At 36.6% G+C, this 20,096-nt stretch overlaps 1 protein-coding gene across 1 annotated transcript in view; it reads right to left on the bottom strand.

Moving 5' to 3' along the window:
- The window catches only part of nlrc5 (NLR family, CARD domain containing 5), a 31,728-nt gene extending 11,774 nt beyond the window's left edge, over nucleotides 1-19,954 (bottom strand). Inside the window, exons 1-26 of the mRNA XM_079825921.1 lie at nucleotides 19,869-19,954; nucleotides 18,804-19,120; nucleotides 18,423-18,494; nucleotides 11,162-12,890; nucleotides 10,459-10,542; nucleotides 10,280-10,363; nucleotides 10,054-10,137; nucleotides 9,837-9,926; nucleotides 9,477-9,527; nucleotides 9,261-9,305; nucleotides 7,257-7,340; nucleotides 7,042-7,125; nucleotides 6,778-6,867; nucleotides 6,654-6,695; nucleotides 6,504-6,563; nucleotides 6,341-6,424; nucleotides 6,158-6,241; nucleotides 5,984-6,073; nucleotides 5,825-5,884; nucleotides 2,544-2,627; nucleotides 2,349-2,432; nucleotides 2,175-2,264; nucleotides 1,952-2,017; nucleotides 1,733-1,816; nucleotides 1,515-1,598; nucleotides 1,279-1,362 (exon numbers count right to left, since the gene is read on the bottom strand). Coding sequence (XP_079682047.1) covers nucleotides 1,279-1,362; nucleotides 1,515-1,598; nucleotides 1,733-1,816; nucleotides 1,952-2,017; nucleotides 2,175-2,264; nucleotides 2,349-2,432; nucleotides 2,544-2,627; nucleotides 5,825-5,884; nucleotides 5,984-6,073; nucleotides 6,158-6,241; nucleotides 6,341-6,424; nucleotides 6,504-6,563; nucleotides 6,654-6,695; nucleotides 6,778-6,867; nucleotides 7,042-7,125; nucleotides 7,257-7,340; nucleotides 9,261-9,305; nucleotides 9,477-9,527; nucleotides 9,837-9,926; nucleotides 10,054-10,137; nucleotides 10,280-10,363; nucleotides 10,459-10,542; nucleotides 11,162-12,890; nucleotides 18,423-18,494; nucleotides 18,804-19,113 — 3,803 coding nt within the window. The 5' untranslated portion in view covers nucleotides 19,114-19,120; nucleotides 19,869-19,954. The remainder of the gene's footprint in view (nucleotides 1-1,278; nucleotides 1,363-1,514; nucleotides 1,599-1,732; nucleotides 1,817-1,951; nucleotides 2,018-2,174; nucleotides 2,265-2,348; nucleotides 2,433-2,543; nucleotides 2,628-5,824; nucleotides 5,885-5,983; nucleotides 6,074-6,157; nucleotides 6,242-6,340; nucleotides 6,425-6,503; nucleotides 6,564-6,653; nucleotides 6,696-6,777; nucleotides 6,868-7,041; nucleotides 7,126-7,256; nucleotides 7,341-9,260; nucleotides 9,306-9,476; nucleotides 9,528-9,836; nucleotides 9,927-10,053; nucleotides 10,138-10,279; nucleotides 10,364-10,458; nucleotides 10,543-11,161; nucleotides 12,891-18,422; nucleotides 18,495-18,803; nucleotides 19,121-19,868) is intronic.
- Between the last annotated feature and the right edge of the window lie 142 nt (nucleotides 19,955-20,096).

Here is a 20,096-nt window from a genome sequence, read left to right as displayed (position 1 = left end):
ACCTGGCTTCTCCTGCTCCTGGCTCCTTTTTGTTCCCTTGGACTCTGTTTTTCTTGTTTTGGACTTTACTTTATTTCCTGTTTGTTTCCTCGTCCTCCTCCTGAGCCCCCACCCTCCCTCCTCAGATGTTCCCTTTACGGCGCGAGGACGCGCCTTTCCGGGAGGGGGCGTTATGTTACATGTATGCCCTTGTCTTGTGTTTTGATTAAGATTCTGTTTCTCCCCAGTTTGGTTAATTAGTCATGTCTGTCACCTGTGTCTCGTCCATCACCTGCACCTCGTTATCCTCATTTGCTCTGTGTATGTAAACCCTCAGTGTTTGTCGGTTCTCGTTAATATATGACGTGTCTATGTGTGTTCCTGAGTTTTATTATTAAAAGTTCCTGTTCTCCTCGTCTCCGTGAGCTCGTTGCCAGCACGTAACCGTAACAATAAACATAGCAACTAATCACAAACTAATAAACAAATTTAGTTGTTTCTTAAAGCATGTTTGGCCCTTTGGACTTTTGGAAAATAAACTCTAAATATATACATGTATCACAGGAAAATTCGAAAATTTCTATCCCACATACACCAAAACTCCTATCACATCTCAAATCATGTTTTGTGTTTAACATTCTATGGTGGGAAAAATGGCATTTGTCTTGCTACAGCTAATTTCATAGCTAGAATTTTATTTATACTAATTAAATACACACAATTCCATTCAATGTTCACACTTTTTACCTAATTTGAGAAAATGAAAGCCTCACTGGAAATGACATGCAAAACACCTGTTCTATACATCTCATCTCATACACATATTTCATATCACTGTTGTCTTTTATCTTGTTGTTTCTTTGGTAAACAACTGCAGTAACATTTAAAAACCTTTAAATCAATTCACGTTATAAATACTAAATCGGTTTATATTTGTTACACTCTTTGTTATCATATTTTAATAGTTTTACCCCCGGTTTCACAGACAAGGCTAAATGCATGTTTGAGCTGTTTTAACTGAAAGCAACTTGCACTGGCATATCTTGAGATATGTCAGTGTCATTGCGATTCACACGAATAATGTTTTTCTAAGGCACGTTTATAAAGCCTACTTAAATGCCCTAGATGAACTAAAGCCTAATCCTGGCTTAATCTAAGCCCTGTCTGTGAACCCAGGCCATAGTGTTTTTTAATAACTATAATATACAAAAATCTATAAAGAAATATTCAAATGTTTTTAAAAATTCCAGAAGTTGAAGAAACACCCTTAAATAAACAGATGTTTTGTTCTGTTCTTACCTGATGTCTCGGTGTTGGTGACAGCTAGTGAACTGTTTGACAAAATGCTCTATTTGCTCAGAAACCAGACCATTATTTCTTAATCTGAGAGGAATAGAAAATGTGAATTAAAAACCTTTATTAATATGCCAACTATCCAAAAATTCATGCAACTGTTGAAAGAGATACTAAACAAATGTCATAATTTATCTGAGATTAATCCTAAAAAGTCAAAAAATAATTGTAAAAAATCTTACTTCACAGTATGGATTGTGGAGAGCTCAGCCAGGCTGTCCAGTAAAAAGTAAAGGCCTTGACTCTGCAGTGAATTAGAAGACAACCTAAAGCAAGAGATGAACAATAAGCATTTTTAACACCAGTGGATCTATAAGGTACAGAGGACAATAAAGAATACTTTTACAAGTTATGAAGAGTGCACAAAATACTTATATGGTACAAACAGTCAAATACTCACTCTAATGTAAGTAGTCCAGGGCATCTGCTCAGGATTTCCACAAGCTTCTTCAAATGTATGGCCTCAAAACTACACTCTCTTAATCTGTATGTCAAGACAACTGTAAGAGGAAGCTAAACACCAAACCACTTTCACTTTTGACTTAAGTAAACAAACCTATTATTCGCGTGACTATTTCATTGTTTCGACTGTGGTGTTTCATGCATTTTTGGAAATTACCTAAGAGTCTTGCCGTTGACATGTTCCTGAACAAAATGAATCAAAGACTGATCTTCCACTCCAAGACTAAAGACGAGAAAAGCATACAGTAGCTAACAAACTTCACAATTTTCTGAGAGAATAAATGAAGAAGAAAAAAAAACAACACTTTTCTGTAAACCAATCATTGTTCATGCAAATGAAAGTAAGGAACAAATGGCAGTGTTAGTGCATTAGCCAATACCTGACTTCAACAGCAACAACTTTTTCACAGGTATTCATTGAGTTGACCAGATCCAGCGCCCCTACTTGAGTCATTCGGTTGCCACTGAGGCTGTGAAGGAGTAAAATAAGTAAGATTTATGAGGTAAATTAACCCAAAATGAAGACGACTAAAAGACTGCGGCTAAACTCTTACCTCACTAAGCTTGAGATCTTTAGTTTGGGCAAATAATCAACAAAACATTTCACCCCTTCATCTCGGAGAAGGTTATGAGACAAGCTACAATGGAGAAAGAAATAAAAAAGAACTCTTTGTGATTACACGACAGTAAAATGTACCGAATTTTATAAAGATGAGAAAAAGGAGGTACAAGAACGGAGGAATACTTACACTAGTTCAGATAGGTGAGGACAGTTCTCTAGTATCCTTGAGAGCTTCTCGACATTGGTCTTGCTCAGTTTATACTCTGTGAGCCTGTTGACATCACAGAGAGAGTCAAAACTTTCTGCTTCCAAAGGCACCAGGGCCACAAAATTAATTGATAAATAATCTATCATAGTGATTCAGCATTCAGCATAACAGCATTCAGTTTAAGATGTATTGTATCAAAATCTGTGTTATTTTAATATTATTTATATAATGTAGGAATTGTGGGTGCAGACACAAATGAACATCCCCTTACAAAGCCCAATTCAACTCCAGACCCCAGGAAATCAACCATCTATCACCAGAGAGACGTAGGCTACATTCTGCCTGGAGACACTACTTAATTACTTTATCAGCCTATGAACTTTGACCAAAACTTAGACAAAGAGAACAAAAGACTCGGTGTGATCACAATACAAAGAAACAAACCAGATCTCTGTCTTCTCAATGACCGGTAAATTAACTCTGCGTGACACAGCTAAAACCTCCAAGCAAACTCACAGAAACTGTGTTGCATATGAACTGCATCAAATCATTGATTATTGGACTTGCATTCAAATAGCCTTCGACGGCATAGTTTGTAAATGTGTCTACAACCGATACACATGACCATTATGCATGTATATCACTCCCAATTAATGTAATTATGTAACTATTGAATGAGTGAACGAAAAGGCATCGTGCTTGGTATCTTTTCGTTTGTTTGTGTATAATCCAACAGATGAGTTGAATGAAATCTTTGTAGAATGGATCATGTTCTTTAAGTAAGAAATTAGGTCTAAATTGACCCTCTGCTTAAGAGCAGGAAACTAAATGACCACAGATAACCTAATTTTATGGGAGGGGTGGAGAACCCATCCAGGGGATGGGCAAATATTTGAGTTTTAATCTCAGAACACTAACAAAGAGTTCAGTAGAGTTCAGTTGAGTAGAGTTCTGTTCCAGAGTTCTGCAAGTTGAGAGCTGTTCGCAGTGCATTTCCAGAATCCGCCCAAGGAGACGATCAGACGATCGTGGCAGACCAAGATCAGAGAAAATGGGTTAAACAACGATTTCATTCGGGCCATCTGAATACTCTCCTCTCACTTTCCTTTCTTTAACTTAAGTTTATTTTCTTTCCATTAAGTCTCGTGTTCTGTTAAGTTTCGCTGCAAAGTTTCTCAATGAATCTACAACAGCGCGCTTCAACTTCAAACAACGCCCACGAGACTTCAATCCAGCCGCCAACACGCCACGTGATTGGCTTCCCAAGACGTCGATCAAAAACACGACAAGCGAATCAAAGAACCGGGAAAACCCCTCTCCAGCCAGGAAAAAGGGAATCCCTACTCAAAGACGACACGAGACACAAGCGCAAGTAATACCTCCAGATTCCAGGGGGGCAGCTAAGGGGGGGGAAATTAGGATGATTCTAAGGGCCCACACACTTTTGGGGCCCGCAGAGATCGGTTTTATTAGTAGTAACAGTACTATTAATAATGCATTATAAATGTATAATCTACCAAAGAGTTACAAATATAAAAAAAGATGCCGCATTTCCGGCAAAATCCAGCACAACGCTCCACTCATGAACCGCTCACGCTCACCGGTAAAAACTACGTTCACTCATATCGCACTCCGACATGAAATTTCTCTGTGCTAATTGTTGCAGCCATTAAGGTATTTATTTTTATATTTATGTTTAAATATTATAATGTTGTTTTTTATGTCTATGTTGTCAATCTGTCAATCTATGTCGAATATGAAAAGTGAACAGCATGAGATAGGACACATCACAAGATGAATGGAGTTGATCAGACATTATTGTGACCACTTCATTAAGTTTTGTTTTGTATAAATTGTATCTTAATTTTAATCAATGTTTCATCAGCCAATTGGGGCATTCTGGGTTGAGCGAGCGGAGCTTAATTGGTCAGTATTATTAAATTGCAGACAAAGATTTTTGATAGCTAGGTTGGTGTGGTAGAGGGCCCAACATCAAATTCTTTCATAGGGCCCAAAATTGCTAGCGGCGCCCCTGCCAGATTCTAACTGAATTGGTGCATTGAGATCAAATTTAATAACCTCGCCTAAGAAACGATAGGAGGGTAAATTAATGATCGATGGTTGCTTCAGGTCATGTGTCATAAATGCATATATTGCTTGGGATTTCATAATTTCTCTCTCTTAAAACTCATTCTTTCCTTACTTTCTTCCTTTCTGCAATGTGTGTGAATGTGCGAGTGTGTGTGTTTGTGTTATATATTAGTTTTATGTGTTAGTAATCAATAAAAATTCCGTTTGTATTGAAAGATAAGTGTTCTTGTGTTATGTGCTTACGAATTTAATGTCTTGAACTGCCGATCTATGTTACCTGGCTGTTAAATAGTGTTTCACTATTGTTCGGATATAAATATCCGCTGCAGAGTTTATATTTACGGCCTGTTCAAATGAACGCTGGACGAGTCATTTGCCCGGCCGTAAAATAGACCTTCTCTCAAAATTCCCTATGAATTCATTAATTCATTCATTTGAGCTAAATAGAGCTGTTTCCCTTTAACAGAGTCCCCTTTAAGTTCTTACATATCGGTGGACGAAAAAGTTAAGGTGTTAAACATTAATTCTGAATTATTTATATGTAATTCGAGTCTCTTTCATTGTAATTCAATTCCCTGTTGAGTTATTATTTGATCTGATTCAACCCTTACAATACTATTATAGTTTTTATTTTCATTTTAGTTTTGGTCATTTTGTTTTTACATTTTTATTTGTTTTTATATATATATATATATATATATATATATATATATATATATATATATATATATATATATATATATATATATATATATATATATATATATATATATATATATATATATATATATATATATATATATATATATATATTTCTATTACTAAGGTCCTTTAAATTACTCACTGGTGCAGAAGAAATACGTTCAACACCACTCAAATGTCGAGTTCTGACAGCGTGAGATCATTGACTGAGTTCTGCCCTCTCACAAATGCTTTCATCATAGCCAGCAAGATGAAATAATAAGTGATAAAGTAAGTGTAAACCACTTCATTGAGTTTTCACAGGAAGGCAGAGCTCACTGCATGCGATAAACTCAAGTGATTGACAGCTTCAGTCATTTTAAAGTGCGCATCATGCTGCTAAGAAGAACTTTTCTAAATACTTGAGAAGTATTATTTTTGTCACAATCACATGGCAGCTGTATCAATGGTGAGCTGACATTACTTACTTGCAAATTGCTGCCTCTGCTTTTTCAGGAACAAACTTGATGAATGCTTCTGCCTGGTGTCTAAGAATCATGTTAAAAGCAACTTTAGGAATTCAAATAATCAATATTAGTGATTTTAAAAGTTTACTTTAATATCTGGTATGAACTTAAGTAAGACACCTTAGTTCTACAGCCGTGACACGCTGGCAGTCAACAAGAGATCTGACCAATAACAAAGCTCCATTTGTAGACAGGTCAACATGACTTAAGCTGTAAAATAAGGTATTCTTAGATTAATAAAAAAATTATATCAGGTCATTCATACAGCTGTGCTACTGGAACCAGGCCACTTACTTCAGGAGATGAAGAGAAGACATTTCAGGAAGGATCAACATTAACTTCTCAATGGACTCGTTTGATAATTTTAGATGGGAAAACCTGCAACACAAATAAACAATGTGGAATAGCAGAATGTAGGGGATCCATATATTAGTCTTTTGTCTACACTATAGATGATCAGACATTAGAGCTACTCACTCAATGTCCAAAAGGTTTTCACATTTAACCAGCTGCTTACACAGCTTGGTCATGTCGGCAGGTTGGATATCACGATGGGTTAAACTGGAAGGACAAAAAAACACATTACATTACACATTGCTAAATGATCATGCTATGTATAGAACAAAAATTAGAGACATACCTGAGTTTTTTATGCACATGTATCCCATTTTCACTCAGGGTCAGCTGTCTTGAAGTATGTCTGCATTAATGAAGCACATTAATTATACTACACCAACTATATAATTTACATTTTAAGCAAAAATGTCTGCAACCACAATTGTTTCCGTACCTTCCGCTGGTGTCAAACCAAAGAACCAACTTTTCATTTCCACTGGTGAGAAAAAGCAGTGTTAGCATTTTAACAGCAATTCAGACAGTAAAAAACTCCATGCTGGTCTTGACAAGGTAGTTACCTTGCATCCACTCTCCTCAGGTTCTTCTGGTTACAGAGGGCAGAAGCAAGCATCACCACCCCGTCCATATCAACATCATTTTTACTGACACTGTGTGAGTGTTCAGAAACAAAATATACTGTATAATCTTTTGAAAACAGAAATGCACTGGCAGTATGGTAAATGGAGAAGTTCTTTTGTACAAGCAAAAAAAAAAAAAAAGTGTCTCACTGGAATTGTCAAAACCAAAAGAAGTTCAAGTTGCAGATAAAAACATAGGCCTACTTGATCTCCTGAATTGTTCCTAGTTTAGGCAGAAGGTCCAGAATCTTCTTTAGGCCCTTGTTACCCAACAAGTTTTCAGACAAACTGAGAGATGAGGAAAAACGTAACATCAGCGCTTTACTTACATAAAGAATTGTGGGTGTATGAACTCAATCTGCAATGAGGTACACTGAAGTTTAAAAGGTGGGGGATTTATGGTGGATTCTAATACTTACTCTAAAAGGGTTATGAAGGAGAAGCCCTTGAGTTTATTACACAGACTGGCCACATGGGAAACGGTGATGTTACACTGCTTAAACCTATAAAGAAACAATTAAACACGTACTTCTTGCCAGTTCAGTATGTTTGGTTTGGAAAATATTACCCACTGAAACAATAGTAGTGACAGCAGAAATTGTGGTACCTTTTCTCAAGGGAGAAGGTTTGATTTTGTCTTAAGACGCTGTATATCACTTTATTTTAATATTAAAAATTAAAACGCTCCGTGAGCCTACTGTTGCTATAGTAGCCTAACAAACATTTCACGTGCATCTGATTGACAGTTAAACTGCTTATTTCAGTCAATGTTGTTTGTTAATTTTGTGGATATTTCAGAAAACAGTTTGCTTTGTACATTCAGTTTAACAGAATTACGTTCAAGAGATGAGTTTAAACTTTATCATTCAGTGAAACTGTGCACATACTTTTTAATCAATTTGAATGTTTTTGCTACTTCCATGCAATAAATGGGTGTTATTTAATGAGGTTTTTTTTTATAGCGTATTTACTTTAACTTCTCAGGTACTAAAGTCAATGGTATGCCACATTTCAGGTGCGGCCAAGACTTATTAGCCTTATATAAAGACTTATTTAAGGGCGTCAAGAGTAGAGAACAGGATCTAAGCCAAGACTCTCTTGTAAAAGAGATTATTAATATAATAAGGTTAAATAAATAATACATGAATGGACAGCAGGTTATATATAAATATATTTTAATTGTTTAATTCAAATCATTGCTTGCTCAACTCAGTTGCTGGTTATTGGTAGGGACATGTCCCTTGCGTCTCTACTAAATTCTACGCCCTTGCATTTTCTATTGCCAGTCAGCAATAAACTGGATAATCAATCATTCATTCATTCATTAACCATTTCAGTCGTATCCGACTCTTGGTGATTCTATGGGCCAAATGAGAGAGACTGTCCGTGAATTTTCTTGTCAATGATTTTTCCGGGGTAGGTTAACTGGTTTTTCCCAGGGAGAACCTCCATACAGAGAGGCCTCCTGGAACTGGGGACATCTTTACTGAGCCACAATCGCTGAACTAAAGAGTATTGTTGTTTTATTTACTCGTATTTGCCCTTGCCCATTACCCCTAGTGACAAATCAATAACTAACAGCATCCAACATTCCCTTGATGACAGGAGAAATACAATTGGCCTTTTAGTAGTTATATATAAGTTATATTTTTATTATGTAACATTTTTGTTTAGTTTAGTTTCATTATGTGTTTTTGTCATTTAAAAAAAAAAAATATTTAGCTCAAAATTATTTTTATTTCAATTTCCAGTTAATAATTTTAGTGCTTCAAATAGATTTCAGTTTCTAATTTAAGTTTTTCAATTACTATTACTATTTTATATAAAGTTTAGTTAACATAAATGATAGATTTTAATAGTTTAACGATAATAACCCTGGTCTGACCCTTAAAATAATACAATGCGACAAACATATGTCTGTGACCTTGGAAGATGAAGTTGGGGAAATCATAAAGAAAACCTTGTACACCATAAAGATGATCATCAAAACACATAATGTGAATGGCCTTTCACTTTAATTCCTGAATAAAATTATTTTTTAATAGATAAATAAATAAATACATATAACATATATAAAACAAGTCAGTATTTGGCATCACATTTGTCTTTTTTGTTTGCTGTCTTCGATATGATTGTCCTGAAACTTCTGCCAAGCCTATACCCTCTTCCACAAACTATCTCTAATTCTCCTGAATTGCTGCCCAGTAATGAACACTTGGAATTTATAGACACAATACACCGCCTTATTAAACAAAACAAGATGAAAGCACAGCTCCTTCTATATTACATAATGAAGCCATAAAATCTAAACCCATTAAGTCTAAAGTTCAGCATTAAGCTTAAAATTTAGACTTTGTAACTAAGGATTAATTTGTTGTCCTTTATCTGAAAAGAAATATGATTTTAAAGGAATCAGCACTTACCTTAAATTCTTTGTCCCTTCTGTGTTATTCAAGTCTGTGTTTTCACTAAGAAAGAAGTGCATATTGGCCAAGTGCATATTGCAAAGACAAAGTAACCACAAAAGATGTGCACAAAGGAAATCTGATTTGCATGATTTGGAGTTATGGGGTATTACCGACCCTTAGATAGAGTTCTTCTAACACATATTTAGATACTGTCTGCAAGTCAGCACTCACCACATTGTGTCTGAGCTTTGTGAGAAGGAAAGGCTGATCTCTTTATTCCCCCTGTATGCAAGAAGAGAGAATGAAAACTAAGAGAGAACAAAACTACACAGGGTAAATAAAAAAAAGGCCAAGACTACAATAAATACAGGTCAAAACATGGAGAGATTAATATTCATTTTACTTAAAAGTACATAAATATTAAGATTTTAAGGACATATTTATGGCACAACTTCATGTACTGTAAAACACGGGGCCCTAAGTAAAACCAGTTGAGAACCACTGATCCAAATTGTGTGGAAACTTTCTCATTTGTTTCTCATTTGCCATTTTCATTATAAATCTATTAGACAGGCCAACAAAATAACATACTCAATGTGGACTTCCTGAACGGAGGTGCAGGCAGCCATCCTCTCAATGAGTGTGAGGACTCCATCTGTGGAGATGATGTTTTTCCCCATCCTGAGTAAAAGTGTAAGAATGTACCAGGCGTAATATAAGTAATACTGTTGTGAATATCTAAATAGGTGAAGGAGACTGCATCGGTTTTCGTACAATCAGACTTTTGAAATGAAAACACACTACGTACAAAACAGAACTGATGTTGGGCAGTCTGGATACTGTTTCTGCAATCACTTTTACACCTTCATCTTTCAAGGAGTTATCACTGACACTGTCAGATAAACAAAACACAAAAATAAGCAGAAACATACATCAGAAATATATCTGAACACAAACACAAACATGTCAGGCCAAATCACAAAATTGCTTGAAATTTCAATCTATGAAGTGCATGGTATCGCAAATGGTATTACTTTAGGTGTGTGATGTGTGGACAGTCCTCCAAAGCCCTGGCAAGTTTAGCAGCTCCAACATCAGTGAGGCCTCCACTGATAAAACTGTAAATCAGAGAAAAAACACAAACCAATGCAAGGAAATAATGTGACAAAATGCATAAAGGACACAACAGACATTGGTTGAATCAAAAACTTACTCTAATCGCCGCAAGGCCTGGAGTTTAGACAGGATACCACACAAAGCCTCTGCAAACCTGTCATCATATTTCCGGCTACGGAAACTTGAATGAAATATAGTTAAAAATTGAATATGTCAACATTTCATGTTTTTCAAATAACAACAATTCATGTTTCAGACTAAAAACTACAACCTAAAGTGCCTTCAGCAATATTATGTGTCATTTTTTAAATATTAACTTAAGTGAGCATTGACAGCAAAGGCAATCTAAATGTAAAACAGAGGAAATGAGTTTACATAATTAAATATCCAATATAGTATACATCTAATATCAACTGATACAGATAAAATAACAACCAATTATCAGTTGCAGGGGTGCAAACTCAGGGGTGAAAAAGGTGACAAAAACACGATAAGCGATTTAAGCTTTAAGCGATGCCCGGGTTTCTCTATGGCTCTGGGTCCATTATACTGTAACACTTGCTTTTTCTTTCTCAGTTAACTTGTTTACTTTCATTTAAGACATAAATGACTGTTTACGAGGATACTTGCAAAGATGTTTGCACCCCACAAGTTTGCACCCCTGAGTTGATAACCAATATGGTCCCACACTATATCACGCATCAATATTTAAAGCTACCATATGGACTCCAATTTACTACACATGTAATTTACTACACATAAATAGTTTGTTCATAAAGGAGGATTTTATGAAAACTCACATGAGATGATCCACATTCTTGAAACTAGGGAGGATTTCCAAACAATCCAAGTCAATTGAACAGCCACCAAAGTCTATACACACATTCTGATCAGCAGCTGCTGTTACAAATGCTAAAGAATCCATGTCAGCAGCGTTGAGTCTGATATTTCTCAGTTCAAACTGCGGTCTCGAACCAACAGCTCTTGCCAACTTAGCATCTTGTGTTTCATGAGCGCATCGGCACAGCTCCACAATTTTGGGGCCTGTTTGACTGGTACTTCCAGCGAAACCCAGCAAAACATTACGGACGACAGCTTGGCGCCTTCGTACCCAAGCCGTGGCACCCTCGGCCACTTGAAGCTGGACCAAACTGGAGGTGCAGGCCTCCGCAGCAAGCCCACATACGTAAAGATGGAGAGAGTCTGTAAAGACAGATTTTGGGTCCGTCTTGGTGGTCCAGCGGGTTTTCAAGTTAAGCTTCTTCTTAAGTTGACTCTCGGTGATGTTCTGACTGGTCATGAGGTGGAGAGCAGCAAGAAACTCCAGCATTGTAAGGTGCATGAAGGTGAAACCGTATCCTGACGATCCATCCTCACACGTCAGTTTCACTCTAGACAGTATCCCGCTTTTGATGCCAAAATCCTGGAGTTCTGGAGGCACTTCTGAGTCCATGAAGACTATGGTGCTTCCCTCCAGTCCTTTGAGGGCCAATTGGCTCATCTCAACAATTTTAGTTCTGTATTTCTGAAGCAGAGGTGTACCAGACACCCCACCTCTATTGAAGCGTCTGAGGAACGCCACCAGGATTTGCATGTAGATTTGAGTTAAGGACGTTGGAAGCTGTAGATCAGAATGAGCTCCATCAGTGGAGAATAGATGATCCACACATACACAGCAGATATGACAGAGTCCAGGTACATGCGACATTGACAAGAGGTGACGGTTGTCTATTAACAAGTTCACAGCCTTCATTTTGAGTTCATCTCCTTTTTCATGGAAGTACTTCTCGGCGTATTCCTTCACACCCAATCGGTCAAACCCCTGAAGCTCACAGGTTATGAAACCAGGGCTTGCAAACATATCTGTCACATCTCGTGGTCTACAGGTGACCAACACGGTGCAGTCTGGAAGGATTTTGCGATTGCACAGTCCCGAGAGGAGATCTGTCATTTTCAGAGGTTTGTTTGGGTCAATACGGCTCTCAAGCTTTCTAGGATTCGTAAGCTTGGCACGAAACTCATCATACCCATCGAATATGAAGCAGACCTTCTCAGGGTTGGAGAGGATGAATGCAAACACTTCTTCGCTTTCCTCATCATCCTCGCAAGTCGGATAGAAGAGAAAGAGTAGATCTTTCAGGGAAAGATCTCGTGAGATAAGATTGAGCTGCCGGAACTCCAGCAGAAACAGCAGGTGAATAGACGGGAAGGAGCCTTCAGCCCAGCTACGGCCGAGGCAGTGCACCAGCAGGGTCTTTCCAGATCCAGCCTGGCCCAGCAGCACGACAACCCTGCTGGTGGTTTTCAAAAGAGACTCAACAGACACTTTATGCTCTGACTCTTCTCCTTCATGATTGTCTAGAGAGGCTTGAGGCTGGGTGGTCCTGTCTTTCACTCGTAGAGGGTATCTTTGTCTTAAATACACCCATGTGTCATCCAGACGGATGTCCTTTACCACAGCCGGTGTCACTGTCTCATGTTTTTGCACTACCATGGATTTAAGAGCATCTGTGTAGCTCTTTAAATGATCTATGTAAGAAAAAAATCAAAACATTGCAAATTTCCATGCTAAAATTGAAGCTTTATCATGAAATATAACTTGCTATTCATACAAAAGCCTTAGCTTAGCTCACACGGTAACACTTTACAATAAGGTTGTATTAGTTAACATTAGTTAATGTATTAGTTAACATGAACTAACCATGAACAACACCTCTGTTCAGCATTAGTTCATCTTAATTTCAAATACAGCTGTTCATGGTTTGTTCATGTTAGTTCACAGTGCATTAACTAATGTTAACAAGATTTTAATAATGCATTAGTAAATGTTGAAATTAACATTAACAAAGATAAATAAGTGCAGTTCATTATTAGTTCATGTTATCTAATGTAGTTAACTAATGTTAACCAATGAACCTTGTTGTAAAGTGTTACCGCTCACATTTTAAACTCTACGAATGTTATAGCTTTAGAAATAAAGTATCAAACCATGTGGCATCTGCAAACAAATCATGCTAGATATTTTCAAAGAAATACTGTTTTCCTCTTGTAATTTTGTTTTTCATAAAGGTAGGGTAGGCAATTTCAGAGAAGCTAACAATAGCAAGCTAGCCTACCTGCCCTTCAGAGCGCTCTACAAAGCCATGCCTCCTTCAAAACACATGAACACACTAGGGCTGCAACGACGCGCCGATGTCATCGATGACGTCGACTCCGAAAATACGTCGACATGCGTGAAATGCGTCGACGCGCCGGCGTCACATTATTTACGTTCTAGAATAGAACAGATCTAGATTAGAATAACGATGGCTTCTACTCCCGGGCATAGTGAAAATGATCAGACCGCGACATTCAAAAGTGTGGGAGTACTCATAGGCGTCGATTTCAGGGGGGGCGGGGGGGACGCGTACCCACCAGATTTCGTCATGAGTCCTTTTGTACCCAACGATATCTATGTAATAACGATATCTTATGTCGTTTTAACTACATCTTTTCTCATAATAACGAGATCTTATGTCGTTTTAACGACATCTTTTGTTGTAAAAACGTTTGAAAAGCAGAAGCAAGCTCCGTAAAATAGGCTCTTCCGCTGCCTGTATCAGTGGCAGTGCCCATAACACTAAATTGTTGTAATGGATTGATGTAGCCTATACAGTTCTTAACAGCCATGGGTAGCAGGTGCCATGGACCGCTCATGATTTAGCGTAATGACGGACCCCGGTGCAGCCACAAATATCATAATTATCTATAGGCTAGGCCAACTGTAATTGAGACATTCAAGAAATGTATTAAAAAGAAAGACGCTTTCAGCCTTACTCAAAGTAGAGCCCTACATTTCTGCCCGAGCCCGACGGGCCCCGACTTTTTTACGCCCTAGGGCCGGGCTTCGGGCCAATTTTCCAGTCATAGCCTACCTCAGACGCGGGCCGGGCTTCGGGCTTTTTTAGGCTATAGGACGGCGCTATGCAACACGCATTGCCGCAAATGAGTAAAGCAAGCCAACACGCAAACTCCAGCACATTTCAAACCAAACTGACGCCCATGGGAGTACTTTAAACAGAAGCCGAATAAAACTGTGCTTTGTTCGCTCTGTAACGCCGATTTCACACTGCACGCGGTGGCAGAGCAGAAGCTTTGCGCCCGTTGGGCTTTCACACTGCCAGTGTTCGTCTCGCGCAGCTTAACCGTGGCGTTGTATTGTAAATACAGACGAATATTGTCCATTCGTTCACATTTTCCTGTGTTCTTCTCTGACCCCAGTACATCTCGTGCTTTTATTTATTATGGGCGGCATATATCTGCTTCAAATGCGACCGGGTTCCCCTCAGTCCCAAACACATATGCATAATAACATGCTGTATATAGGTAGTTTACATGATTAAAGTAACATTTAAGTTAAGATATGTCTCTAGGTTTAATCATTTAAATGTGTCTTTGAAGTTTGGGCAAAAACTTCTGGCAGCTTTAGTCGTTGTTTATGCACATGTATATCTTCAAAATAGACGACTAGTTATACATTAACACTATGCTGAAAGCTCCTGTATGTGAACCTTTTGCAGATAAATACAAGTGCCTTTTCGTTTACTATTGACACAAATCAATAAGTAAATCTTACTCAACTATTATAGTAAACAACTTTTCCTAATTAGGCCTACTCTGTATACATTTTATGATGAATAGTATCATTAGTTATACATAATGTTTAAAATGCTTCTTGTGTTCATATATTTCATTATAAAATGGCTTAAGTACACTACCCTTCCTGAAATACAATTAATATTGTCATCATTCATTGATTTCATGTTAAAATAGTATACAAATTCACTACCCTCTTTGAAATACAATAATCAGTAAAAAACAATCATCAGATGAATCTGGAAAAAGAATTGTTAGATTAGTCGACTAATCGAAAAAATAAATCGTGAGATTAGTCGACAGAAAAAATTATCGTTAGTTGCAGCTCTAGAACACACACAGCAGAGTCTGCAAAGCGCCACGAGACGAGAGACGGTTAAATTACCTCGTGTCTCAAAGTAGGGCTGGGCGATATGGCCAAAAAAGGATCTCAATAAAATATTTTCATATCAGTCGATATCGATAATTAATCACAATAAATGTCTTTTTTTATTTTTTTTAATTTAAAGGCAAATTTTTGCTCCTAAGTGAAAGTTATAGAAACCAGACTGTTAATTGTGGTTTTAAGCTACTTTTTACTGTCAGAATATTATAAACACTTCATGTTTTTGAATTCCTTACACTTTTCCAGTCATTTTTCCTTAACCAAATATGAATGTCTTAGTTTCTGCATGTGCTAACGGATGATATTTTTTCTAGTCATGAAACAGGTTTGTGTTGCCTGACTTTGCATATATCTTCGGCACAGTTTGCAGTGCAGGCTGCAGTATTTACATTTAGATTTAAGCATTCGGCAGACGCTTTGATCCAAAGCTACTTACATTGCATTCAAAGTACACATTTTACATTAATAATATTACATGTTTTGTCTTAGAAATGCACATTTGACAGTGAGTTGACAGTAGTAGTAGCTTGAGTTAGGATGCAGATAAAAATGTACACTGTAAACCCGAATGTTCATGTTAATTAAATAGATTAAGTAGTGTATACACAAAGTTTTAGAAAAAGTTCTACTAACTTAATTATTTCAAGTTGGTGTAACATGGTCTTCCTTTTGAGTAATTTCAACTAATATTTTTTGATTAAATGGAACTTTTTTGTGAATAAGTAAACATAACTTAAAAAAATAAATTAAGTACAACTTAATAGAATTAAGTAATTACATGCTAAGAATGATGAAGTCCTGTTATTTCTGTTGTTTCAAATAGAGATGATTTAAAAATAAACTTAATTTATATAGCACATGCTAAAATACAATAAAATCTCAAAGTGCTTAACCAAATAAGTAAAATCCATCATAACAAATAAATTACAACCATAGCCTATTAAAACAATTTAATTGGGGCAAACTGAAATGCGTTAGTGGAAGACAAAATTTATTTATTTTATTCATTTTTTGTATTTTTATTGTCATCAGTTTAATGTAGCCTATAAGCTAAACGATTTTTAAAACGTGTACATAAGTTTTGTTCTCCGGTTTAACACATCACACAATAAGCACTTCGAACTCCTGCGAGACTTACTCACACACATACATCAAGAATCAGCCTATGAATCTCAACAACGGTGACATAATTCATGCCGCAATGCATTCTGGGTGCATCATGCAAAACTCATCCATGGCTCCCATAATGCATTGCGGCATGAAGCGTGTCACCATGGTTGAGATTCATAGGCTGATTCTTTATGTCTGTGTGTGAGTAAATCTCACAGGAGGTCAAAGTACTTACAATCTATTTTATAACTTATTCAGCTTTTCTGATTAAAACCGTGCTGGATATCAATTGCCTTAAAGTTTGAGTCACATGTTTTTAAGTAAACAAACTCAACATATTTGACTACCGTGCACTTAAAGCAATGACAACACAAAGCAATAAATATTGAGTTTTGTTAACATAAAATGGTGTGGTTGTGTACTTATTTTTTTAAGTTCTGTGAAAATTCAAAACTTTGTTATAATAACTGAAAATAATTGAGTTGCCTTAACAGAAAACTGTAAGTCATATGAACTGCAATTATTTGAGTTGAGCTAAATGAGCACTTTAATTTAACTGTTATCAAAAGGTACAAGTAGCAGGTAGTTCAACCTTTTAAGTTCTGGAAAATTGTGACTTTTAAGTTATCCAACTTAAAAAATGTGAGGCAATCGGTTGCCTCAATTTTTTTGAGTTCTGGGAACTTATTCGGGTTTACAGTGTATGTTCATTAACAAAAACATGGACATCTATAAAAATTGTAAACAACCAAATTTTTATATGGTAAAATTTACATATTCTGACTGAGTTTTATTCAAAGGTTAGTTTCACTTACGATTTAATCTTTGTCGCAGCTTCCACTCATTTTTTCCTTCTCGTGTCGAGTTTTCTTTGCCAGTAGAGGGTGTACATTAGATGTGCAAGTTAAAAGCTGCAAGCTGACTGGCTGTTACTGGCTGTTGTCGCGTTTATTTCTGCTGTGTGATTGGGTGTTAGAGTAATCCATATCAAGTAAAAATGTCCAGAGCTTATCGTCGTTATCAACATCAATTTTATTGCGATTCGATATGATTTCGTTTATTGGCCCAGCCCTATCTCAAAGCACATAACATTACAAAAATAATGTATGTAAACCACTTACAGAGCTCTTACTTGTACCACCTGACTGCTGCAGATTCATTTCGGCATTGATAGTGTTGACATAGAAACGCATAAATCACAGACAATAGAACATCACAGGTTGCCATCTCATAATTACTGTTATGATATAACACGGTTATGTTCAGGAAAAAGATGGCTGCTGTTTGACTGTTGGTGACTGTCTGTCTACAACTCTGCATAACCTTACGGACTGAATGCAATGATTGGATGAAAATTTTTTTGGTCCACAGAAGTACATGTTTTAATATTTAGACAATTTCTATTATCGATTGCTATCAAGATGTGAAGAGAGTTTAAAATAATATAACAAAAAGTGCTTGTAAAATAAATTGCCTAGCCTACCTTTAACCATTTTTCCACCTCACAAACATCTTTGAAAAGTGTGCTTTGACTATTTATTTAAAACAAATGCCATTTGGTTTGATATTTTGTTATACATTGAAAATAAGTGTGGTTTAAGTGTGCATATATTTTGGGAAGACTAAGTATTATAATGCTGTCAATCACAATGTTAACATTAATAACAAGGTCAATGCTCAATGGGATGCTACAGTGAAAGTAATTTTTTAGTAAACATTTTTGCCATGTTATTTTTTGTTATTTTGATCATTTACAAGATTAGTCAAACAAATTGAAATCGCTGGGAGATGCAGCTCCTCTTGGTGAATGGCCAATTGGTTGTTTATCCAAGTTGAAGTAAATTTAACTGTTGGGTTGCTCAAACCGATTCAAGATATCTTTCACAATGAAATTCAAATGGGTGTGTTCCCCCTTTAAGAGTATAACATACCTAGCCGTAGACGTTTCACATTTTGTGACGGTGAAGAACTATCATTGTCACTTGTGTGGTGGAAGTTTGTTCCTTCAAAGCATAGAAGAAAAAAAAACTGTATGAATCATTTTAACCCATAATTCAATTACATTCATATTTTAAATGATAGCTTCTTTCTTTGAACAGCTACAGGATACTTTCACTTTCACTTAAAAGATTTTCTTTTTTTCAAATTGATGAAAAAAAGTGTTGAAATTAAATAGCAGAACAAATAATATATAAACGGATGTTGTTAAATTAAATTCTGATTAATAACAAAATGATGCGTTAATATTAATTGATGGTATGGGTAGGGGAAAGCCTGCAGTAAAATAAAATAAAAATGCAAACATGACTTACCAGTTCCATTTTCTGCTACGGACACCAGTGTAGTTTCAAGAAGAAAGGGAATGTCGTCACAGTACTGATATACAATGGAGAGAAAACGTCTACATATGTTATTTTCTGAAGTTTTGAAGTAATCCACAGTGGCTGAGACAAGGTCTCTGTTGTTGGTCAGTGACCGTAGCTGATTCATTGTGTTAGGTTCCACTAAGGCAAAGATCCGATCCAGAACACCACTGTTCTGGTTGTAGAGCAAGTCCACCAGTGCACTTGCCTCCTGGGCCACCACGAAGCCCACCGACCAGACCTCCCTTTCCATCCTCATCCATTAGCTGGGGGAAAATCAGACTCAATAAACAAAAAAATCCTTCATTTTGATTTGTAGACATTGTTTTAGTTTACATGACAAACCTGATTCACCACAATAAATGTAATGGCGTTGAGTGCTGATCTATACAACATGTGACAAAGCACAGGATGTCTATGATGCCAGTGCATGTAGTCTAACAACTCGGGCTTTGTTTGGCAATGCTAAACGCTTGTGTATTGCTAGTCAGTTCAATCATTTTTAATTCCCTAGGTATACCTGACACCTAATACTCTTCACATAGATATAGACACAACTTTTCCAGCTTTGTTATAAACAAAAGATAGTCTGTAGCCTATGCTACAGACTAGTCATGACAAATTATTGAGGTAAATCCTTTTAGGATGGCACTCATGTTATCACTGACATTCCAAATACTGTTCTCCATATGAATACAAAGTAATACACACAATGCAACATGTAACTCGTTCAAAAGTTTAAGCTAAGAAGGTTTCTGTCTATGCAATCAATAAGTAAATATAATATAATAAATAGTTTTGTTTTTTTTTAAGGAGCAGTTCATGCCCATATAGTGCCCTGCAGGAAACGACGCCAAATGTAGTTATGGAGACTAGCTAGTTGTTGTAAAGGCTGATCATATGAATGGAAATGTTAGTCAACAATGTGCTTTACTGACGATAATAACTCAGAAGAAGCATTTATAAATGTTCTGTATGTTTATACGATATACGTTATTGATATAATGGACTCACCGCTGGTGGCATAACGCATCGGTCCAGTTTTATGGAAGAAAATGAAACCAAACAATCCCTCTTTGGTTTCGTTTTCTTTTATATGCGTAGTGGTGAATCTGCATTGAGTCTGGCGCGAGACAAACCAAACCCGCCAATCGGCTAGTGCGTACTAAGTGTTTTAATGTCAAACGGCATTTTTTATCTATCGACGACTGAGCGTTTAGCCATGCTTATTTTCCTGATATT

The sequence above is a fragment of the Gobio gobio genome (assembly GCF_949357685.1).
Source record: "Gobio gobio genome assembly, chromosome: 9".
NCBI lineage: Eukaryota > Metazoa > Chordata > Actinopteri > Cypriniformes > Gobionidae > Gobio > Gobio gobio.
The sequence above is the reverse complement of the archived record's forward strand: the minus strand, read 5'-3'. Positions and strand labels throughout refer to the sequence as shown.